General features: G+C 43.4%; 1 protein-coding gene across 1 annotated transcript in view; it reads left to right on the forward strand.

Annotated features, from left to right (window-relative positions):
• Positions 1-16,808, forward strand: part of ITGB1BP2 (integrin subunit beta 1 binding protein 2) — a 59,517-nt gene extending 42,709 nt beyond the window's left edge. The window contains exons 10-11 of the mRNA XM_073556183.1: positions 15,959-16,021; positions 16,177-16,808. Of these exons, the coding sequence (XP_073412284.1) occupies positions 15,959-16,021; positions 16,177-16,404 (291 nt within the window). The 3' untranslated portion in view covers positions 16,405-16,808. The remainder of the gene's footprint in view (positions 1-15,958; positions 16,022-16,176) is intronic.
• Positions 16,809-24,226: the final 7,418 nt, after the last annotated feature.

Raw genomic sequence — 24,226 nt, forward strand, 5'->3', positions numbered from 1 at the left:
GTAACAGGGTTCCATTTTTTCTGTTTGATCACTAGGGGTCGAGGAAGTCTAGCGGCCAAACAAAGAATAGAGAGTGCGCCCTATGCAAACACCCGCTGGCAGATCAGTGGCAGAAAGACCTCTGTGCTGACTGTATAAACAAAACCATACAGGATGAAACCCCTGATTTGGTGACTAGCCTTAAGGCGTTAATACAACAGGAGGTAAAAGGCTCCCTTAAGGCAGCCCTTAACCCCTTCACTACCAAGGGTGGTTTGCACGTTAACTACCGGGCCAATTTTTACAATTCTGACCACTGTACCTTTATGAGGTCATAACTCTGGAACGCTTTCATGGATCCTGGTGATTCTGACATTGTTTTCTCGTGACATATTGTACTTCATGTTAGTGGTAAAATTGCATTCAAATAACTTGCGTTTATTTGTGAAAAAAACGGAAATTTGGCGAAAATTTTGAAAATTTTGCAATTTTCCAACTTTGAATTTTTATGCCCTTAAATCACAGCGATACGGCACACAAAAAACTTAATACATAACATTTCCCACATGTTTACTTTACATCAGCACAATTTTGCAACCAAAATTTTTTTTTGCTAGGAAGTTATAAGGGTTAAAAATTGACCAGCGATTTCTCATTTTTGCAACACCATTTTATTTTTAGGGACCACTTCACATTTGAAGCCACTTTGAGGGGTCTATATGATAGAAAATACCCAAAAGTGACACCATTCTAAAAACTGCACCCCTCAAGGTGCTTAAAACCACATTCAAGAAGTTTATTAACCCTTTAGGTGCGTCACAGGAATTTTTTGAATATTAAAAAAAAAATGAACATTTAACTTTTTTTCACAAAAAAAATACTTCAGGTTCAATTTTCTTTATTTTACCAAGGGTAACAGGAGAAATTGGACTGCAAAAGTTATTGTGCAATTTGTCCTGACTACGCTGATACCTGATATGTGGGGGGGAACCACTGTTTCGGCGCATGGCAGAGCTCAGAATGGAAGGAGCGCCGTTTGACTTTTTCAATGCAAAATTGGCTGGAATTCAGATCGGACGCCATGTCACGTTTGGCGAGCCCCTGATGTACCTAAACAGTGGAAACCCCCCCAAGTGACCCCATTTTGGAAACTAGACCCCCCAAGGAACTTATCTAGATATGTGGTGAGAACTTTGAACCCACAAGGGCTTCACAGAAGTTTATAACGTACAGCGGTACAATTAAAAAATCATATTTTTTCCACAAAAATGATCTTTTCACCCACAATTTTTATTTTTCCAAGGGTAACAGGACCCTAAAAGTTATTGTGCAATTTGTCCTGAGTACGCTGATACCCCATATGTGGGTGTAAATGACTATTTGGGCGCATAGCAGAGCTCGGAAGGGAAGCAGCGCCATTTGACGTTTTTGGCTAGAATTGAGATCGGACACCATGTCGCGATTGGAAAACCCCTGATGTACCAAAACAGTGGAAACCCCCCACAAATGACACCATTTTGGAATCTAGACCCCCCAAGGAACTTATCTAGATGTGTGGTGAGAACTTTGAACCCCCAAGGGCTTCACAGAAGTTTATAACGTACAGCAGTACAATTAAAAAATCATATTTTTTCCACAAAAATGATCTTTTCACCCTCAATTCTTATTTTTCCAAAAGTAACAGGACCCTAAAAGATATTGTGCAATTTATCCTGAGTACGCTGATACCCCACATGTGGGTGTAAACCACTATTTGGGCGTATGGCAGAGCTCGGAAGGGAAGCAGCGCCATTTGACGTTTTTGGCTGGAATTGAGATCGGACACCATGTCGCATTAGGAAAGCCCCTGATGTACCAAAACAGTAGAAACCCCCCACAAATGACACCATTTTGGAAACTAGACCCCCTAATGAACTTATCTAGATGTGTGGTGAGCACTTTGAACCCCCCAGTGCTTCACAGAAGTTTATAACGACCGGGCGTGAAAATAAAAAAATCGTATTTTTTCCACAAACATGATCTTTTAGTCACCATTTTTTTATTTTCCCAAGGGTAACAGGAGAAATTGGACCCCAAAAGTTGTTGTCCAATTTGTCCTGAGTACGCTGATACCTCATATGTGGGAGAAAACTACTGTATGGGCACACGTCGGGGCTCGGAAGGGAAGTACTGACGTTTTGGAATGCAGACTTTGATGGAATGGTCTGCGGGTGTCATGTTGCGTTTGGAGAGCCCCTGATGTACCTAAACAGTGGAAACCCCCCACAAGTGACCCCATTTTGGAAACTAGACCCCCTAATGAACTTATCTAGATGTGTGGTGAGCACTTTGAACCCCCCAGTGCTTCACAGAAGTTTATAACGACCGGGCGTGAAAATAAAAATATCGTATTTTTTCAACAAACATCATCTTTTAGTCCCCATTTTTTTTATTTTCCCAAGGGTAACAGGAGAAATTGGACCCCAAAAGTTGTTGTCCAATTTGTCCTGAGTACGCTGATATCTCATATGTGGGAGAAAACTACTGTATGGGCACACGTCGGGGCTCGGAAGGGAAGTAGTGACGTTTTGGAATGCAGACTTTGATGGATTGGTATGCGGGTGTCATGTGCGTTTGGAGAGCCCCTGATGTACCTAAACTATTGAAACTCCCCACAAGTGACCCCATTTTGGAAACTAGACCCCCCACGGAGCTTATCTAGATGTGTGGAGAGCACTTTGAACCCCCAAGTGCTTCACAGAAGTTTATAACGCCTGGGCGTGAAAATAAAAAAAACATTTTTTTCCGCAAAATTATATTTTTGCCCCCAATTTTTTATTTTCCTAAGGGTAACAGGAGAAATTGGACCCCAAAAGTTGTTTTGTAATTTGTCCTGAGTAGGCTGATACCCTACATGTGGGGGTAAAACACTGTTTGGGCACATGGCAGAGCTTGGAAGGGAAGGAGCACCATTTGACTTTTTCAACGCAGAATTGGCTGGAATTGAGATCAGACGCCATGTTGCCTTTGGAGAGCACCTGATGTGCCCAAACAGTGGAAACCCCCAATTATAACTCCAACCCTAACCTCAACACACCCCTAACCCTAGCCCTAACCCTAACCCTAGCCCTAACCCTAGCCCTAACCCTAGCCCTAACCCTAACCCTAGCCCTAACCCTACCCTAACCCTAACCCTAGCGGGAAAATGGAAATAAATACATTTTCTTTTAGTTTTATTATTTTTCTCTAACTAAGGGGGTGATAACGGGGGGTTTGATTTACGATTTATGGCGGTTTTTATGTTTGGCGGCTGTCGCACGCTAAAAGACGCTTTTTATTGTAAAAATAGTTTTTGCATCACCACATATTGTGAGCTATAATTTTTCCATATTTTGACCCACCGAGTCATGTGAGGTCTTATTTTTTGCGGGACGAGTTGACGTTTTTATTGGTACCATTTTCGGGCACGTGACATTTTTTGATCGCTTTTTATTCCGATTTTTGGGATGCAGAATGAACAAAAACCAGCTTTTCATGAATTTCTTTTGGGGGGTGCGTTTACACCGTTCCGCGTGCGGTAAAATTGATAACGTGTTTTTATTCTTCGGGTCAGTACGGTTACAGCGATACCTCATTTAGGTCGTTTTTTTATGTTTTGTCGGTTTTTTGCAATGAAAACAATTTTATATAAAAAATAATTATTTTTGTATCGCTTTATTCTGTGAGCTATAACTTTTTTATTTTTTCGCTGATGATGCTGTGTGGCGGCTCGTTTTTTGCGGGACAAGATGACGTTTTCAGCGGTACCATGGATATTTATATGCGTCTTTTTGATCGCGCGTTATTGCACTTTTTGTTCGGTGGTATGATAATAAATCATTATTTTTTGCTTCGTTTTTTATTTTTATTTTTTAAGGGGTTCGCTAAAGGGGTTAACTAATGGGACAGTTTTATAGGGCAGGTCATTACGGACGCGGCGATACCAAATATGTGTACTTTTATTGTTTTGTTTTTTTTTATTTTCAAAAAATGGATTTATTGGGGAATATTTTTTTTTTTTTTAACTAATTTATTTAGCGATTTTTTTTAAATTATTTTTAACACTTTTTTTTTTTTTTTTTTACTTTATTACCTTGTCCCAGGTGGGACATCACTGTCCTGTGACAGATCGCTGATCTGTCACATCACAGATCACTGTGACAGATCAGCGATCTGTCACAGGCACTGCTGCAGACTTCCTCATGCCTGCGCTTTGCAGGCACTGAGGAAGCCAGCTTCCTCAGGCCTCCGAAGGCCCCCGTCGCCATCTTGGATTCGGGGGCCTGGAGGAAGGGAGTCCCCCGCAGCAGCGCTGCACATTGCGCTGCCGTGGGGGGCTCAGGGAAGCACGGAGGGAGCCCCCTCCCTGCCGATGCTTCCCTTTAACCCCCGGTACACCGCGATCGCGTTTGATCGCGGTGTGCAAGGGGTTAACGTGTCGGGGGCGGTCCGTGACCGCCCCTGACACATTGTGCCGGGTGTCAGCTATGATAATTAGCTGACACTCGGCCGCGATCAGCGGCGCTCACCACGTGGGCGCCGCTGATCGCGATGACGTAATATTCCGTCCATGGTAATTAGGTCCATGGTCACATGGACGGAATATTACGTCAATTGTAGGTAAGGGGTTAAAAAGAAGGATAAAAAAGCCGTAGAAGGGATTCTGATTCGGAGGCCTCGCTAGTGTAGAAAGGTCAGGATAGATCCCTGTCCTCCCTCAACCTCCTATTCCTCTTCTCAGTCCTCAGAATCCTCCTCGGACAGCGATATAGGGGGCCGTCCGTGTTTCCCAACAGAGGACGTGGAAAAGCTAGTCAAAGCTATCAGGGCTACAATGGGCCTTAAGGAGGAAAAGACTCCTAAATCATTGGAGGATTTGATGTTTGGAGGACTGGAGGAAAAGAAAAAACGCATCTTCCCTGTAAATGATAAGATAAAGGCCTTAATTGACAGGGAATGGAAAAACCTGAGAGGTCAGGGGGCTTGCCTTCTACATAAAAAAGGAGGTACCCTTTTGAGCAAAAGGATTTAGAGACCTGGGATAAAGTCCCAAAAATTGACGGTGCCGTAGGCAAATTCTCAATAAAGGTATCTTTACCATTAGAGGACTCTGGCGTGCTGAAAGACCTGCTTGATAAAAAAGCAGACGGTTTCCTGAAGCATATCTGGGAAGCTTCGGCAGGTGGATTAAAACCAGCGATAGCTGGTACTTGTACCGCTCGTGCCCTCATGGTCTGGCTACAACAAATAGAGGACCAGATCAAGGATAGAGTTCCTAGGGACGAAATACTGTCTAATCTGACACTGGTACATGGAGCAGCGGCTTTCTTAGCGGATACCTCTGCAGATTCCGCAAGATTGACAGCCAGAACAGCAAGCCTGTCAAATGCGGCGAGACGAGCCCTGTGGCTTAAAGAGTGCCCAGGAGATTTGCCATCGAAACATAGATTATGTTCCATTCCGTGTGATGGCCAATTCCTCTTCGGAAAAAAACTAGAGGAAATTTTGGAACATGCGGGGGATAGGAAGAAAGACTTTCCCCGATTTCCGGGAGAACCCAAAAAGCAGCCCTTTCGGAGAAGATTTAACAGGGGGCGTCCCATGGAAGATAAGAAAAATTGGGACTTTAACCCTCCGTCAGGCGCAATATAGATTCTCCTCAGTTCATGTGCAATGTGCCTGACAAGCACAGGTCAGAAAACCACCTATAGTAGCTACATATTTCAATTTCAGGACTATAGAAGTAGTCAGTGACCTTCATAGGAATGTATTAAAAGAGATTACACCAAATCAGATGCAAAAAAAAACATTTATTAACCATAAACTTATTAAAACTAAAAGTACCACTTTTCGGTAGTACCGCCAAATAGGCTCCAGTTATCTTTACTTAACTATTGCTTAAATATAAAATTATGGAAAAAAACTTAAAGGATATTGCACTTAGATGTTACTTAATTATTTTCTACTCATCTTCAGTGGTTTCAATTGCAGCAGAAGCAGCACAGGTACACTTAGAAAAGCAAGGCTGGCAGACGAAAGTTGCATGGGAAAGGCAGATTGATTCTTTACATATTTTGCAGTCATATTTAGAAAACCTTCTGAAACCAGATACAAATGAGCAGGTAGTACAACTGCGTCTTTTAGAAGGTGGTAGAGTCGGTGTTTGTTCTGGAACGTCCTTGGGACGTCCTTTGTATTTTTATCTTTGCCCAAATAATAAGCTAGATCTGTGTCTGTTTCCTCTGTATCAGTGTCATCACCATCCTGCTCTGTTCCAGAATCAGTGTTACATTCTGCTACCTCATCTTCAGATGAAATGTCACTAGATTCCTCTAAATCCTCAGTTACTGCTGGTTCTTCCTCATCATCTTCTAACAAAAAAATCTTCATTTCTTCTAAATGAAGGGGTTTAGATGAATCATACTGTTTTCTGGCCATTGCAGCAGAAAATCTGAAGCAAGAGAGAAAGAGTATGTGTTAGGGCGCAATGTGCCTTAGAAGCCACCCTCCTTTTGTCTAAGAAAACAGTACTTATGTACACTAACTTAGCTTTAATCCTTCATAAATCAAGCTAAATACACAATCGTGATGAGTAAAAAAAGAAAATACTAACCTTTCAATTTGTGTTGAAATCAGGCGCAATGTGCCTGAGAAGCCAAAGTGTTGATATCTGCTCACTAGAAGGTCTGCTGAGTCACTGTGATATCAGGTTTCACAGAGCCTGTAGAGTCAGGAGTAGAGTTGAGCGATACCGTCCGATACTTCAAAGTATCGTATCGGATGGTATCGGCCGATCTTTAAAAAAAGTATCGGTATCGCCGATTCCGATACCGGAAGTCCCATTCAAGTCTATGGGACTTCCGGTATCGGAATAAGAAAAACCCTTTCCTGCCCTTGTACAGCCTCTCTGGGGTCTGTACGGGCCTTTCGGGGGGCTGTGCCGGCCTGCCAGGGGGTCTGTGCAGGCTCCGGTGGTCTGTGCCGGCCTGCCGGTGGTCTGTGCAGGCTCCGGGGGGCTGTGCCGGCCTGCCGGGGGGCTGTGCCGGCCTGCCGGGGGGCTGTGCAGGCTCCGGGGGGCTGTGCCGGCCTGCCGGGGGGCTGTGCCGGCCTGCCGGGGGGCTGTGCCGGCCTGCCGGTGGTCTGTGCAGGCTCCGGGGGTCTGTGCAAGCATCGTCCGATGGGACTACAAGTCCCATCGGGCGATGCCTGCTACCATGACAGTGATTGACACACTAGCCAATGATGGGACAGTAGTAGTCCCATCATCCGGCTAATGTGTTAAATGTAAAAAAAAAAAAAAAAAAATTACATGCTACATACATACAACATGCATACTACATACATGCTACATTCATACTACATACTACAGACATGCTACATTCATACTACATGCAACATACATACTACATATATACTACATGCATGCTACATACATACTGCATGCTACATACATACCACATATATACTACATACATACTACATGCATGCTACATGCATGCTACATGCTACATACATAACACATATATACTACATGCATGCTACATACATACTACATGCATGCTACATACATGCTACATTCATACTACATACTACATACATGCTACATTCATACTACATGCAACATACATACTACATATATACTACATGCATGCTACATACATACTGCATGCTACATACATACCACATATATACTACATACATACTACATGCATGCTACATACATACAACATGCATACTACATACATGCTACATTCATACTACATACTACATACATGCTACATTCATACTACATGCAACATACATACTACATATATACTACATGCATGCTACATACATACTGCATGCTACATACATACCACATATATACTACATACATACTACATGCATGCTACATGCATGCTACATGCTACATACATAACACATATATACTACATGCATGCTACATACATACTACATGCATGCTACATGCATGCTACATACATACCACATACATAACACATATATACTACATGCATGCTACATACATACTACATGCTACATACATACTACATATATACTACATGCTACATACATACCACATGCATGCTACATATATACTACATGCATGCTACATACATACTACATGCTACATACATACTACATATATACTACATACATACTACATACATACTGCATGCTACATGCATACTACATACATACTACATGCTACATACATACCACATATATACTACATACATACAATACATTCATACAATACATACATAGACATACAGTACATATAACATAGAGTAACATACTTACCAATACTTGTCACATTGTTCCCCGAAGCCATTGTCTTTCCGGAATAAATATTAACATAACAAACCACAAAAATACTCACCCACGATCCGAAGCAGTCCACGAGTGTGTCCCACGACGATCTTGGGTAGAGAACGGCAGCATCAGATGATGCTGCCGTTCTCTACGGGCTGCAGGAATCCAATGACGGAAGGTAGGTATCCTTCCGCACTGTATTCCTCCGCCACTTAAAAAAAAAAAAGTCCCTAGTCTCACTTTATGCCATTGCTGTGTGGGAAATTCCCACGCAGCAATGGCATAAAGTGAGACTAGGGACTTTTTTTTTTTTAAGTGGCGGAGGAATACAGTGCGGAAGGATACCTACCTTCCGTCATTGGATTCCTGCAGCCCGTAGAGAACGGCAGCATCATCTGATGCTGCCGTTCTCTACCCAAGATCGTCGTGGGACACACTCGTGGACTGCTTCGGATCGTGGGTGAGTATTTTTGTGGTTTGTTATGTTAATATTTATTCCGGAAAGACAATGGCTTCGGGGAACAATGTGACAAGTATTGGTAAGTATGTTACTCTATGTTATATGTACTGTATGTCTATGTATGTATTGTATGTATGTAGTATATATGTGGTATGTATGTAGTATGTATGTAGCATGCATGTAGTATATATGTAGTATGTATGTAGCATGCATGTAGTATATATGTAGCATGTATGTAGTATGTATGTGGTATGTATGTAGCATGTAGTATGTATGTAGCATGCATGTAGTATGTATGTAGTATGTATGTAGCATGCATGTAGCATGCATGTAGTATGTATGTAGTATGTATGTAGCATGTATGTAGTATATATGTAGTATGTATGTAGCATGTAGTATGTATGTAGCATGTAGTATGTATGTAGCATGTAGTATGTATGTAGCATGCATGTAGTATATATGTAGTATGCATGTAGCATGCATGTAGTATGTATGTAGTATGTATGTAGTATGTATGTAGCATGCAGTATGTATGTAGCATGTATGTAGTATGTATGTAGCATGCATGTAGTATGTATGTAGCATGCATGTAGTATGTATGTAGCATGTATGTAGTATGTATGTAGTATATATGTAGTATGTATGTAGCATGTAGTATGTATGTAGCATGCATGTAGTATGTATGTAGTATTTTTTTTTTTTTTTTTTTTTTTTTTTTTTTTTAACATTTAACACATTAGCCGGATGATGGGACTACTACTGTCCCATCATTGGCTAATGTGTCAATCACTGTCATGGTAGCAGGCATCGCCCGATGGGACTTGTAGTCCCATCGGACGATGCTTGCACAGACCCCCGGACATCAGCACAGCCCCCCGGCAGGCCGGCACAGCCCCCCGGCAGGCCGGTACAGACCCCCACAGGGTGCACAGCCCCCCGGCAGGCCGGCACAGCCCCCCGGCAGGCCGGCAGAGACCCTGGGCAGTCCACACAGCCCCCCGGCAGGCCGGCACAGCCCCCCGGCAGGCCGGCAGAGACCCCCGGAAGGCCCGAAATGACGGCGCATCATGATGCGCACACACCGCGCATCATGATGACGTCAGGCCGTCAATCAACTGAACTTCCGATTCCGATGCCGAATTCCGATATTGAAAAAATATCGGAAGTCGGTATCGGAATTCCGATACAGCAAGTATCGGCCGATACCCGATACTTGCGGTATCGGAATGCTCAACACTAGTCAGGAGATAACTAGGAGGGGTGGGGTTTTCTGATAAGTGGGCAAGGAGAGAGAAGTGAAACTAATTACTGTGTGCCTGTCAGATCTATTGCGCCTGACGGAGGGTTAAAGAAAGGAGAGGATCGGGCTATATGTTTAAAGGGCCCTCTACGTCCTCCAAAAAATCTCCCCAATGACATCAGGTTGGAGGTAGGGGGAAGGCTTTCTCTCTTCTTTTCCAACTGGGCAAATATCTCCCCCAGTACATGGGTCCTAAACATAATCAAGGATGGCTTAAAAATAAAATTCAACCGTCCGCCCAGGCATACCTTTATAATGACACCCCGAAGGAGAGCCCAAGAGCAGCAGCTGGCTCTCGAGACGGAAGTCCTGGGACTAGTGCAAAAACAAGTCCTACAAGAAGTCCCAGTGCAAGAAGAGGGAAGGGGGTTTTAATACAAAAACCAGACGGCTCTTGGAGAACCATAGTCAACCTGAGGAGACTCAATCAGTGGGTAGACAATTGCTCCTTCAAAATGGAGTCAATCAATACGGCGACAAATATCCTGTTCCAGCACTGCCTCATGGCAGTGATAGACTTAAAAGATGCCTACTATCATATCCCAATTCATCGGGAGTATAAAAAATACTTGAGAGTAGCGCTCTATGTCCAAGGTCAGGTAAAACACTACCAATACACAGCCCTTCCGTTCGGCTTGTCTACAGCCCCCAGAGTGTTCACCAAAGTGATGGCCGAAGTAATGTCTTTTCTTCGTTTCCGGGACATAGTGATCGTCCCATACCTTGACGACTTTCTTGTCGTAGGGAGGTCGGAGACCCACTGCACACACCAAGTGAAGGAAGTGATATCAACCTTAGTAGGACTAGGATGGATAGTAAACATCCCCAAGTCAAGATTAACACCAGTAAAGGTGCAATCCTTCCTAGGGTTAATACTGTACTCCGAGCGACAATGCTGCCTCCTGCCAGAGAACAAAGTAACCAAGATAAGGGGCCTAGCTCACATAGCAATACAAAGGGCAGCTATGACACTGAGGAACGCAATGTCCCTTTTATGCTCGTTGACATCATGCATAGCCGCGGTAGCGTGGGCACAGTACCACTTAAGACAACTACAGTGGGAGGTTCTGTTAGCACAAAAACAATTGAAAGGGCATTTAGAGGGCGAACTATGTCTCTCAGTGGCTGTAAGAGATTCCCTGCTCTGGTGGTCTGTAGAAAAGCATCTAACAGGCGGTGTTTCGTGGCAAAAACTAGTCGACGACATCATCACAACGGATGCGAGTGCCACGGGATGGGGAGCATACCTAAGATACCACTCAATACAGGGAACCTGGTCCTCTCTAGAAAAAGATCATGGTTCAAACGTAAAAGAACTATGTGCGGTAGAGAAAGCCATGAAACATTTTCTCCCCTTGCTTCAGGGCCGCCACACTAGAGTCATGACGGACAATCAGGCAGTGGTAGCCTACATCAACCACCAGGGAGGAACGAGATCTCGGGGCCTCATGGAAATATCAGATCTACTTGTCCAATTAGCAGAACAACATCTGTTATCCATCACAGCACTGCATATAAAGGGGGTAGAAAATACACAGGCAGACTTCCTGAGTCGCAGGCACCTAAGACAGGAGGAATGGTCCCTAAACCCCCAAGTCTTCCAACAAATAGTTCAAGCCTGGGGCAAACCAGAAATAGACCTGTTTGCCACCTCATGCAACAGAAAGGTCAGGAAGTTCTGTGCACTAAATCCAAAAGAAAATCCCTTCGCAGTAGATGCCCTACAAATACCCTGGAAGTTTATCCTGGACTATGCATTCCCCCGATAACAATGATACCGGTAGTGGTCCGGAAAATCAGGGAGGATTGAGCGAGAATAATTCTTATAGCTCCATTTTGGCCGAGGAGGCCTTGGTTCTCCCTTCTGAGACTCATGTCAGTGACAGATCCATGGATACTACCGGAGGTTCCAAAACTCCTTTCCCAGGGACCAGCGGTCCACTCTCAGGTGAAGGGCTTCCATCTAGCAGCCTGGAATTTGAGAGGGCGCTACTGAGTCGCCAGGGATTCTCTCCAGGGTTAATCTCCACCCTGTTGAAAAGTAGGAAACCTATAACATCCCAAATCTACAGTAGAACATGGAAAAAGTTCCTAGACTTCCTGGGGTAACCTTTAGGGGATGTAGCTCCAGTGGGACCTATTCTAGAATTCCTACAGTCGGGGCTGCAACTTGGGTTAGCCACTAACACCCTCAATGTCCAAGTCTCAGCTCTGGGGGCCCTATATAACTGCAACCTAGCAGCCAATAGGTGGGTGTCCCGGTTCATAAAATCTTGTGGCAGGTCTAGGCCGGTCATTATCCCAAAGATACCACGCTGGGACCTCAACCTAGTCTTAGAGGCTTTAACCAAGGATCCCTTTGAACCATTATTAGAGCTGTCGCCAAAACTACTCACACTTAAACCTGTGTTACTGGTAGCCTTAACATCGGCCCGTAGAGTGAGTGACCTGCAAGCTCTATCTATATGCCCTCCATATATGCAGATCTTGGAGGATCGAGTGGTTCTAAGACCAGACCCGGCCTACCTCCCCAAGGTAGTCCAGAAGTTTCATAGAACTCAAGAAATCTCCTTGCCATCTTTCTGTAATAATCCTAGAAACCCTGGGGAGCAAAAGTTCCATACATTAGATGTAAGGAGGGCCATATTACAGTATATATCAATAACTAGTCAGTGGAGGAAAGATCAGTCCCTTTTTGTAGCCTTTCAGGGTAGTAGAAAAGGGCATGGGGTAGCTAAGAGTACCATTGCCAGATGGATCATGGAGGCCATTATGTTATCCTACTCTGCAAGTGGCGCTCCGGTTCCAGAAGGCATCAAGGCTCACTCCACCAGAGCCGTGGCTACCTCCTGGGCAGAGAAAGCTGAGGTATCAATTGAACAAATTTGTAAAGCCACTACTTGGTCCTCACCTTCGACTTTTTATAAGCACTACCGACTTGATCTATCTTCCTCTACTGACCTAACCTTTGGTAGAAGGTGCTGCAAGCGGTGGTCCCTCCCTAAGGTGTCTTATTCTACAAAAGTCTCTCATGTGTGCCATCATGGGAGGCGGGAAAACACCAAGGTTACTTACCGGTAGCCGGTTTTCCGGAGCCCATGACGGCACCTGTATATTCCCCCCTTATCACTTCTTTGGTGTGCACTATAGTTTGGGTGGTTTTTTTTTAGTTAGATATAATGTGGTGATATTTTTACCATGTGTACTAACCCAGGGGGCCTCTCATGCTCTGTAAACCAACTGAAGCGAGGGAGAGGTACCGCCCTTTTATCTTTAGTAGGGTTCCTGTCCTGCTGGGTGGATCCCCTCTCTCATGTTTGCTGTCATGGGCTCCGGAAAAACCGGCTACCGGTAAGTAACCTTGGTCTTTTTGCAATAAAAAGCGTCTTTTAGTGTGTGACTAGAGTTGAGCAAAACAGGTCGGTCAGATTCAAAAGTCGCCGACTTTCGCCAAAGTCTGGTTTCATGAAACGAAACCTGACCACAGTGTGCAGTCGACCATGCGGTCGGCGACCCAAGCGCCAAAGTCGGGTTTCGCCGAATGCTTGCACGTGACTTTTTTCAGCCAATGAGAGAAGCGTAGCGGGAGTGGAAGTGAGAGAGAGAGGGAGAGAGAGAGAAGAGAAAGAGATTTTGCCACATCTAGGGTTAAAATTCATGCCAGGTGTGTTTACAGTCCTCTACTCACTGCCGACTTTTCTCCCCATTGACTTGCATTGGGTTTCTTGTTTCACGACTTTTCCCTATAGTCGGCCGATTTCGTTCGACTCGACTTTTGAGGAAGTCGGGTTTCATGAAACCCGACTCGATCCTAAAAAAGGCAAAGTCGCTCATCTCTATGTGTGACAGCTTCCAAACATAAAAACCCACTATAAATAGTAAATCAAACCCCCCTTTATCACCCCCTTAGCCTTACTTATGGAAAAATAATAAAATAGAAAAAATTATTTATTTCCATTTTCCCGTTAGGGTTGGGTTTGGGGCTAACGTTAGGGTTAGGGTTGGGGCTACAGTTAGGGTTGGGGATAAAGTTATGGTTAGAGTTGGGGCTAAAGTTAGGGTTAGGGTTGGGGCTAAAGATAGGATTACGATTACGGTTGGGATTAGGGTTAGGTTTGGGATTATGGTTAGGGGTGTGTTGGGGTTAGGGTTGGAGTTAGAATTGGGGGGTTTCCACTGTTTAGGCACATCAGGGGCTCTTCAAACATGACATGGCATCAGATCTCAATTCCAGCCAATTCTGCGTTGAAAATCTCAAACGGTGCTCCTTCCCTTCCGAGCTCTGCCATGCGCCCAAACAGTGGTTTATCCCCACATATGAGGGATCGTCATACTCAGGACAAATTGCACAACAAGTTTTGGGGTCCAATTTCTCCTGTTACCCTTATGAACATAAAAATTTGGGGGTGAAAAGATAATTTTTGTGAAAAAAAAAATGATTTTTTATTTTTACGGCTCTACATTATAAACTTCTGTAAAGCACTTGGGGGTTCAAAGTGCTCACCACATATCTAGATAAGTTCCTTAGGGGGTCTAGTTTCCAAAATGGTGTCATTTGTCGGGGGTTTACACTGTTTAGGCACATCAGGGGATCTCCAAACGCGACATGGCATCCGATCTCAATTCTAGCGTTGAGAAGTAAAACGGCGCTCCTTTGTTTATCTGCATATATGGGGTATCCGTGTACTCAGGACAAATTGTACAGCAACTTTTGGGGCTCCAATTTCTCATGTTACCCTTAGTAAAATAAAACAAATTGGATCTGAAGTAAATTTTTTGTGAAAAAAAATTAAATGTTCATTTTTTTAACATTCAAAAAATTCCTGTGAAGCACCTGAAGGGTTAATAAACTTCTTGAATGTGGTTTTGAGAACCTTGAGGGGTGCAGTTTTTAGAATGGTGTCACTTTTGGGTATTTTCTATCATATAGACCCCTCAAAGTGACTTCAAATGTGATGTGGTCCCTAAAAAATATGGTGTTGTAAAAATGAGGAATCGCTGGTCAACTTTTAATCCTTATAACTTCCTAACAAAAAAATGTTGGTTCCAAAATTGTGCTGATGAAAAGTAGACATGTGGGAAATGTTACCTATTAAGTATTTTGCGTGACATATCTTTGTTATTTAAGGGCAAGAAAATTCAAAGTTGGAAAATTACAAAATTGTCAAAATTTTCACCAAATTTCCATTTTTTTCACAAATAAACACAAGTCATATCAAAGAAATGTTACCACTGTCTTGAAGTACAATATGTCACAAGAAAATAATGACAGAATCACTGGGATCCATGGAAGCGTTCCAGAGTTATTACCTCATAAAGGGACAGTGGTCAGAATTGTAAAAATTGGCCCAGTCATTAATGTGCAAACCACCCTTGGGGTAAAGGGGTTAAAGTGCTTCTCTCACAAACAAAAAACATTTTAATCAGTAGATCTTTGAATAACCAGTTATAATCTTATAACTGTGCCCCTGCTGTGTACTGGGTAATGGCCGTGTCTGACCATATAGAGCATGGTCTGATCATACCACAGCTCCTGGCCAGGGGAGGACGCAAAAGAGTATAAAGACAGGACAGCCGGGAGTCACAGTTGATTCTTTATGTGAGATAAAACATGTTTAAAAACAAAAAGCAAAAGCTTTACCTCACAGAAAGAATCCTCTCCGATCCCATGCTGTCCTGTCTGTATACCGTATTTTGTTTTTGTGCAGTCAGACACGGCCATTACACAGTAGAAGAACATTTATACGATTATCTCAGCACAGGAACCATTTTTCGCATATTCAATTGTGGAAACTATTAGTCCAAGAACTATTGATTTAAATTGACAATGTTCGTGTTAAAAGCACTTTAAAGTGGAAATTAATAAACCTCCTTCTCTCTCCTCGCAGTTGGACATTCAGATTACTTTTGAAGGCAAGAAGGAATTCAATAAACAGTTAGAGTTGTGGGGTGTAAGTATGACTTTTCTAACCACAGTTAACATTTGTAGAGAAACCAATGAATCAAACACGTCGCTTCTTTATTTAAATTGAATTTCCATTCTTCTGGCATGCCGACATATTCCTGCTTCTGTTTTGCACATGAAACTTTTTCAAATTTCTTCCAGGTTATTAACACCGAAAATTGCTTTGTGAACATGCTGCCCACTAAAGTGGAGATCACACTTCAGAAATCTGACCCCGTGACATGGGCCCGACTGGAGCTCACAGTGGCTTCTCCGCAGGTCACAGATGATGTAGATTCACAGGAGCCTGCAGGAGCCCCTCCAGTCGATATTGAGAGAGATTCGGATGATGACCTCAGCTGGTCAGAAGATGAGGAGCCTTGTGATTAAGAAAACGATCATGTTTAATGCTCTATTACGTCCCTACTTTTTAATACTTATAGATAAAAATAGCCTTTTACCTCATGTACATGTCACTTTCCTCTCTTCCATGTCACATATCCCCTCTCAGTGCTACATTTTACATGTCAGGCTTGGACACTGTGAGCTCATATCTGAGAAATCATTTTCTCTTTAATAATAGTTTTCTTACAATATTGTACTATTTTTATAGATTTGATTGATTTTATTTTAGGAATATTGGTAGTTACTTTGTATACCTGACTTGGGCTGGATGGATGTCAAAATCTCTGTGCAGGTCTATGGTAGTCAACCATGGAGACATTCTGACCTCCAAGAACAGCATTCACATTCAGTATCCAGAAGATCCACTTCAGTAAAAAATTATATTATTATACTGTAGTACTGGAATATGCTTGTAAAAAGTCCAATCAGAAGGTCCTGCCAAATGGTTATTAAGAGTGCCATCAGTTTGTGCCCATTAATAGTGCTGTCAGTGTATCAGCAATCATGGTGCCCTCATGCACAATGACATTTGTACTCCAAACCAGCAGCAACATGACTATTAGTGATGTGTAAGCACAGTAACATTATAGCTTATAAGGGGGCTGTCCAGGGAAAATATATTATTGCCTTTCCTGTGGATAGGCGATAACTTGCTGATTGGTAAGTATCTGACCGCTGGGACCTGTACCGATCTGCAGAATGGGAAATGTTATCCCCAACAGAGCACCTGAAAGCAGGTAGAGGAATGCAGTGACAGACATAGCAAGGGTTAACAAATTGAACAGTTTAGACATTTAGACTAGAACACCTAGACATTCTCAGACTCTCTTCTACCTCTGTCCTCCATATTTTCACTCCACGACACGGACAGCACCATCGCTTTCTATAACGCCACCCTCACATCAGCCATAGACTCAGTCGCCCCTCTCATGCATGGCAAAGTGCGACAAATCAATTGGCATCCCTAGCACAACAATCTCACGAAAAAAATGTCGACAAGCATCCAGGGTCGTGGAGCGGCGTTGGAAGAAAACACACCTGCCAGATGACGTCACTGCTTTCAAACAAGCTACACTTGCCTTCAAATTAGCCCTCACCTCTGCTAAACAGACCTATTTCACAAACCTTGTATCTTCATTATCCTACAACCCAAAACAACTGTTCAGCACATTTAACTCTCTCCTCTGCCCACCACTGCCACCTCCAACTCCCCTCATCTCTGCTGAGGACTTTGCCACCTACTTCAAAAATAAGATCGACCAAACAAGGCAAACCTTTACTGTTCCACCACCCCAACCACTCCATATACCTGACCTCTGCCCTACCCTAATAACCTCCCTCTCCAACATCACTGAAGGAGAACTTACTCACCTCCTTTCCAAATTATACCTCACCACCTGTGCACTTGACCCCATCCCTCCCCACCTGCTCCCCTACCTCACTAACACGCTCATTCCAGCCCTAACCCATCTCATCAACCTATCGCTATCTTCTAGTACCTTCCCCTCTGCCTTCAAACATGCCACCATCACACCCATCCTAAAAAAAACTAACTTTGACCCAACTGTTATGCCCAGTTATCGACCCGTATCATTGCTTCCGTTTGCTTCCAAACTCCTTGAGCAGCATGTCCATGCTCAACTTTCCTCCCACCTCTCATCTAACTCTCTCCTTGACAACCTCCAATCTGGCTTCCTCCCCCACCACTCCACCGAAACTACGCTGACCAAAATTACTAATGACTCACAGTCAAAGCTAACAGACAGTTCTCCTTCTTCTCGACCTGTCCTCTGCCTTCGACACAGTCAACCACTGCCTACTGCTACAGATTCTTTCTTCCCTTGGCATCAAAGACCTTGCCTTGTCCTGGATTGCTTCATACCTTTCCAACCGCACATTTAGCGTTTCCCACTCCCACACTATCTCCTCATCCCGCCCTCTATCTGTTGGAGTCCCTCAAGGCTCTGTCCTGGGGCCCCTAATTTTTTTCATCTATACCCTTGGCCTAGGGCAACTCATAAAGTCCCATGGCTTCCAGTACCACCTGTATGCGGACGACACTCAGATCTACCTCTCGGGCCCAGATGTCACATCTCTGCTGTCCAGAATCCCGGAGTGTCAGCCATATCCTCCTTTACCTCTCGCTTCCTAAGCATCACTGTAGACAAAACCGAACTCATCATCTTTCCTCCATCTCGCGTATCTCTCCTACACGACCTATCTACAGGGCCAGCGTTGGCGGCAGGCAGACCAGGCAGCTTCCTAGGGGCCCCGTTCCCCCAGGGGCCCCCAGCTAGTGGCACATCACAAAGCCGCTATGGGGCCTGTGAGGCAGGGGGGCCCGTCTGCCACCAGCGCCAACTCCCCCCGCTACCACATTGAACTATACCGGCATCATAGACGCTGGTACAGTTCAAAGCAATGATGGAGGACAGAGCGTCAGCTGCCGCTCCCTCTCCCATCAAGCCTCTGATACGGCGGATGTGCGATGACGTAATCGCGCACTCACTGTGTGTCAGCAGTGCAGCCGCTGAGACAGGAGCCGGGAGTATCGCGGGCACAAGGAAAAGTGAGGATTATGTTTTTTTTCTTAATGTAACAGTGAGTACTGGAATATGGGGCCATTCTCGAGGGGGGGTGTTATATGCTATGTGGTGCTGTGCTATATACCATGTGGTGCTGTGCTATATACCAGGTGGGGCTGTGCTATATACCATGTGGTGCTGTGCTGTATACCATGTGGGGCTGTGCTGTATACCATGTGGGGCTGTGCTGTATACCATGTGGGGCTGTGCTGTATACCATGTGGGGCTGTGCTGTATACCATGTGGGGCTATGCTGTATACCATGTGGGGATATGCTGTATACCATGTGGTGTGCTGTATACCATGTGGTGCTGTGCTGTATACCATGTGGGGCTGTGCTGTATACCATGTGGGGCTGTGCTATACACTGTGTGGAGAATTATTAGGCAAATGAGTATTTTGATCACATCATCCTTTTTATACATGTTGTCCTACTGCAAGCTGTATAGGCTTGAAAGCCAACTGCCAATTATGTAAATCAGGTGATTTGCATCTCTGTAATGAGGAGGGGTGTGGTATAATGACATCAACACCCTATATAAGGTGTGCTAATTATTAGGCAACTTCCTTTCCTTTGGCAAAATGGGTCTGAAGAAAGAATTGACAGGCTCTGAAAAGTCAAAATTTGTGAGATGTCTTGCAGAGGGATGCAGCAGTCTTGAAATTGCCAAACTTTTGCGTTTCATGGCAAATAGCCAACAGGGTCGCAAGAAGTGTGTTGATAAAAAAAGGCGCAAAATAACTGCCCACAAATTGAAGAAAATCAAGCGTCAAGCTGCCAAGATGCCATTTGCCACCAGTTTTGCCATATTTAAGAGCTGTAACGTTACTGGAGTATCAAAAAGCACAAGGTGTGCCATACTCAGGGACATGACCAAGGTAAGGAAGGCTGAAAAATGACCACCTTTGAACAAGAAACATAAGATAAAACATCAAGACTGGGCCAAGAAATATCTTAAGACTGATTTTTGTAAGGTTTTATGGACTGATGAAATGAGAGGGAATCTTGATGGGCCAGATGGATGGGCCCGAGGCTGGATCAGTAAAGGGCAGAGAGCTCCACTCCGACTCAGACGCCAGCAAGGTGGAGGTGGGGTACTGGTATGGGCTGGTATCATCAAAGATGAACTTGTGGGACCTTTTCGGGTTGAGGATGGAGTGAAGCTCAACTCCCAGACCTACTGCCAGTTTCTGGAAGACACCTTCTTCAAGCAGTGGTACAGGAAGAAATCGGTATCGTTCAAGAAAAACATGATTTTCATGCAGGACAATGCTCCATCACATGCATCCAAATACTCCACAGCGTGGCTGGCCAGTAAAGGTCTAAAAGAAGAAAAAATAATAACATGGCCCCCTTGTTCATCTGATCTGAACCCCATGGAGAACCAGTGGTCCCTCATAAAATGTGCGATCTACAAGGAGGGTAAACAGTACACCTCTCGGAACATTGTCTGAGAGGCTGTGGTGGCTGCTGTGCGCAATGTTGATCGTAAACAGATCAAGCAACTGACAGAATCTATGGATGAAAGGCTTTTGAGTGTCATCGTAAAGAAAGGTGGCTATATTGGTCACTGATTTTTTTTTTGTTTTTGAATGTCAGAAATGTTTATTTCTAAATTTTGTGTTATATTGGTTTACCTGGTGAAAATAAATAAGTGAGATGGGTATATATTTGGTTTTTATTGTTGCCTAATTATTTTGCACAGTAATAGTTACCTGAAAAAAACAGATATCCTCCTAAGATAGCCAAATCAAAAAAAAACCCTGTCCAACTTACAAAAATATTAAGCTTTGATATTTGAGTCTTTTGGGTTGATTGAGAACATAGTTTTTCAATAATGAAAATAATCCTCTCAAATACAACTTGCCTAATAATTCTGCATGCAGTGTATACCATGTGGGGCTGTGCTGTATACCATGTGTCTGTGCTATATACCATGTGGTGCTGTGCTATATACCATGTGGTGCTGTGCTATATACCATGTGGTGCTGTGCTATATACCATGTGGTGCTGTGCTATATACCATGTGGCTGTGCTATATACTATGTGGCTGTGCCATATACCATGGGGGGTACATTATACATTATATTCTATGGGGGAGGCTGTGTTATATAATATGGGGGGCTACATTATATTCTATGGGGAGGTGGGCTGTATTATATTCTACTTGGGGCTATATTATATTCTATGGGGGTTGTATTATATTGATTGTTCTATGGGGGGTGATTGCATCATACTCTGAGGGGGCTACATTATACTATATGAGGAGGCTACATTGTATTTTATTGGGGGCTGCATTATATTCTATGGAGGGCTAGATTATATTGTATGGAGGCTTTATTATACTTGAGGGGGCTACATTATATTCTATTGGGACTGCATTATACTATATGAGAAGGGCTACATTGTATTCTATGGAGGGGCTACATTATACTATATAAGGGGCTGCATTATATTCTATGGGGGGCTGCATTATACTATATGAGGGGGGCTGCACTATATTCTATGGAGGGCTACATTATATTCTGTGTATGAGATGTTTTACTGGATAGCACTTGGTCCAATGTTATACTATGGGGCAGTGCAGATCTGATATTTTTTCATGCTGAATTGCCCTGAGAAAAAAATCGCAGCATGTTTTGAGTGCATCCGATAATCGGATCGCACGCACCCGTACAAGTCTATGGGTGAGTGTGAAACATCAGACAGCCCTTGGATGTCATGAGAGTGCAGTCTGATTACTGCGGACAAAGAGAATGATAAAAATGGAGAAATTAAGTTCTCTGCTTTCTCCACACCTGTAATACAATTCTCATGCAAGCGAATCGGATCGCACCAAGGTGACACTCTGATCAAACCCTACTCAGCCAATCGATTCAGGTCCCAGCAGTTGGACATTCATGGATCAGCAAGTTATTACCTATCCTAAGAAGTATTGTAGTATCAAAGCTTATAAAGGGGGTGTCCAGTGTAAACAAGTTATCAGTTTTCTGTGGGATAGGTAACTTGCTCATCGATGGGAATTTGTATCCATTGACAGAGTATTCTTTCCCTTGTTACAAAATAGAATGGTAGATCGGGTGCCTGACCTAGGCTCCATTCACTCTCTATGAAGCTGCTGGAAAACGCCGGGTCCAGCGCTCAGCAGCCCCGTAGAGAGTGAATGTTTTCTATAGGTCTAAGGGGTCCAGTGGCCACATGCTCACTGATCAGCAAGCTATTACCCATCCCCCAGATAGGCGATAACTTGTTTTCACTGGGCAATCCCTTTAAATTAGCCTGTTATACCATTTGCACAGATTGGGCCAATCACATAGCGTTGTCCCCTGCTAGGACCCTGTAAGGCTGCACACAGTCCAAAACCATTTGTGTTGCCCAAATGTACTGTGTCATGTCACTACTGAATTCTCCCCTAAAGCATGGCATCTTGGAGATAAAACCTCGGTGACACAGCTGGCAATGAACCAAACCAGCAAAGATTTTTCTTGTGGTCTCATACAGAATCTGTGAAAATGAAAAATAATAATGTGCCTTTGTATGGAATTAAGGAAAAATACATTGTTATCACAAGCTCAATATGTCCATTACAACTATTACGGCAGTATGAAGGAGACCTTGTACTATTAAAGGTCACATGGATCCAAATTGATCCCCTCCGCTTAGCTTTATGGTCAGTGGAGCCATTCATTGTACATGTACCTAAAAGGATATAGAAAATGTTTAGTAAAGTGGTTGGACACATGAAATTGAGAAACTGAAGCGTGGAGGTATTTGTTAGACAAGTTCCTTCTAATAGTACTGAAAAGTTTCCATGATAATGAACCTTAACCATGAGCATCTTATCCCCGTATAAGATGCCACTCATCCAGAGAAAACAGGCAAAGGGTCTTCTAATTTTAAAAGCATTCTTTTTGAAAATTAATGTTTAATTAGTACAGGAAAGATGTATATCTTTGTACCGTGTTAGCCAGTAGATAGAAAAATATTCAGGATTGAGAGTCCTCAGTAGTTGATACCTTTTAATGGCTAACTGAAAAGATGGTAACACATTGCAAGCTTTCGAGACTACTCAGGTCTCTTCATCAGGCTAGACTAATACAAAATCTGAAGTCACATATTTATGCACAATACAGCCTAGAAAAAATGCAATAGATAAGACAAGTGACGTGAAGCAGAACTATCAATATGGGAGAGGGAGAAACATAAATATAAACATTGGACCAGTTCATAGATAAGGAGTCCGGATGTTTTATGGTCCTCTGATTGGGGTCTAGTTCTGTGTTGTGATGCCCCCACACGGTTTTAAAAGGAAATTCCTTAATTGATGTAAAAAGACATAAATCCATGCGACACATTCATTCCAGCAGTGAGAGTATCAAAGTTCGTCATAAATTTGTACTCCCAAACTCGTCTCTCTCTCTGAGAATTGAAGTTACCTTTCAATACCAGTAATTTCATATCCACGCTGCTGTGATCAGGGATGCAGAAATGTTTTGCCACAGGTAGATCCATTCTTTTTTCTCTTATTGTGTGACGATGAGCATTCATCCTTGTTCTAAGCTTTTGCCCTGTCTCCCCCACATACAGACCCCCAGTTGGACATTTAGTACAAATAATTAAGTACACCATATTAGATGTAATGCAGCTGAAAGTACCTGCGATCTTGTAGTCCTGATGTGAGTTGGGGATCTTTATCTTGTCCGTGGTCATTATAAATGGACAGGTTTTACATTTTTTCTGGTTGCAAGGAAAGGTTCCTGCAGCTGTTGGAGAGGACAGGGAGCTTCTGACAATGATGCTTCTTAAATTTGGGGGCTGCCTAAAACACAGCAGTGGGGGGTCTGGAAAAATGGATTTCAATCGGGCATCTTTTGTAGTAAAGGTTGTAATTTCCGTGCAGCTCCCCTTAGCACCTCCAGATTTGGGTTGTAGGTGACTACTAGAGGCACTCGGTTATTTTCTTCTTTAGCTTTGTAATGTAGCAGGTGATTCCTTGACAATCTGGTGGCTCTTGTAATTTGGTTTTCAATTGTTCTTGGATGGTAACCCTGATTCAAAAAGGTCTTTTTGAGGCGACCAAGGTGTTTGTCTCTATCCATGGGGTTGGAACATATACGATTGTATCTGATGGCTTGGCTATAGATAATAGAGTTCTTTATGTGTTTTGGATGGAAACTGTCCCATTTAAGGTATGTTGGACGGTCGATTGGCTTCTGATACA

This window comes from Dendrobates tinctorius, unplaced genomic scaffold, assembly GCF_039654945.1.
Source record: "Dendrobates tinctorius isolate UK_male_01 unplaced genomic scaffold, ASM3965494v1 ptg000231l, whole genome shotgun sequence".
NCBI lineage: Eukaryota > Metazoa > Chordata > Amphibia > Anura > Dendrobatidae > Dendrobates > Dendrobates tinctorius.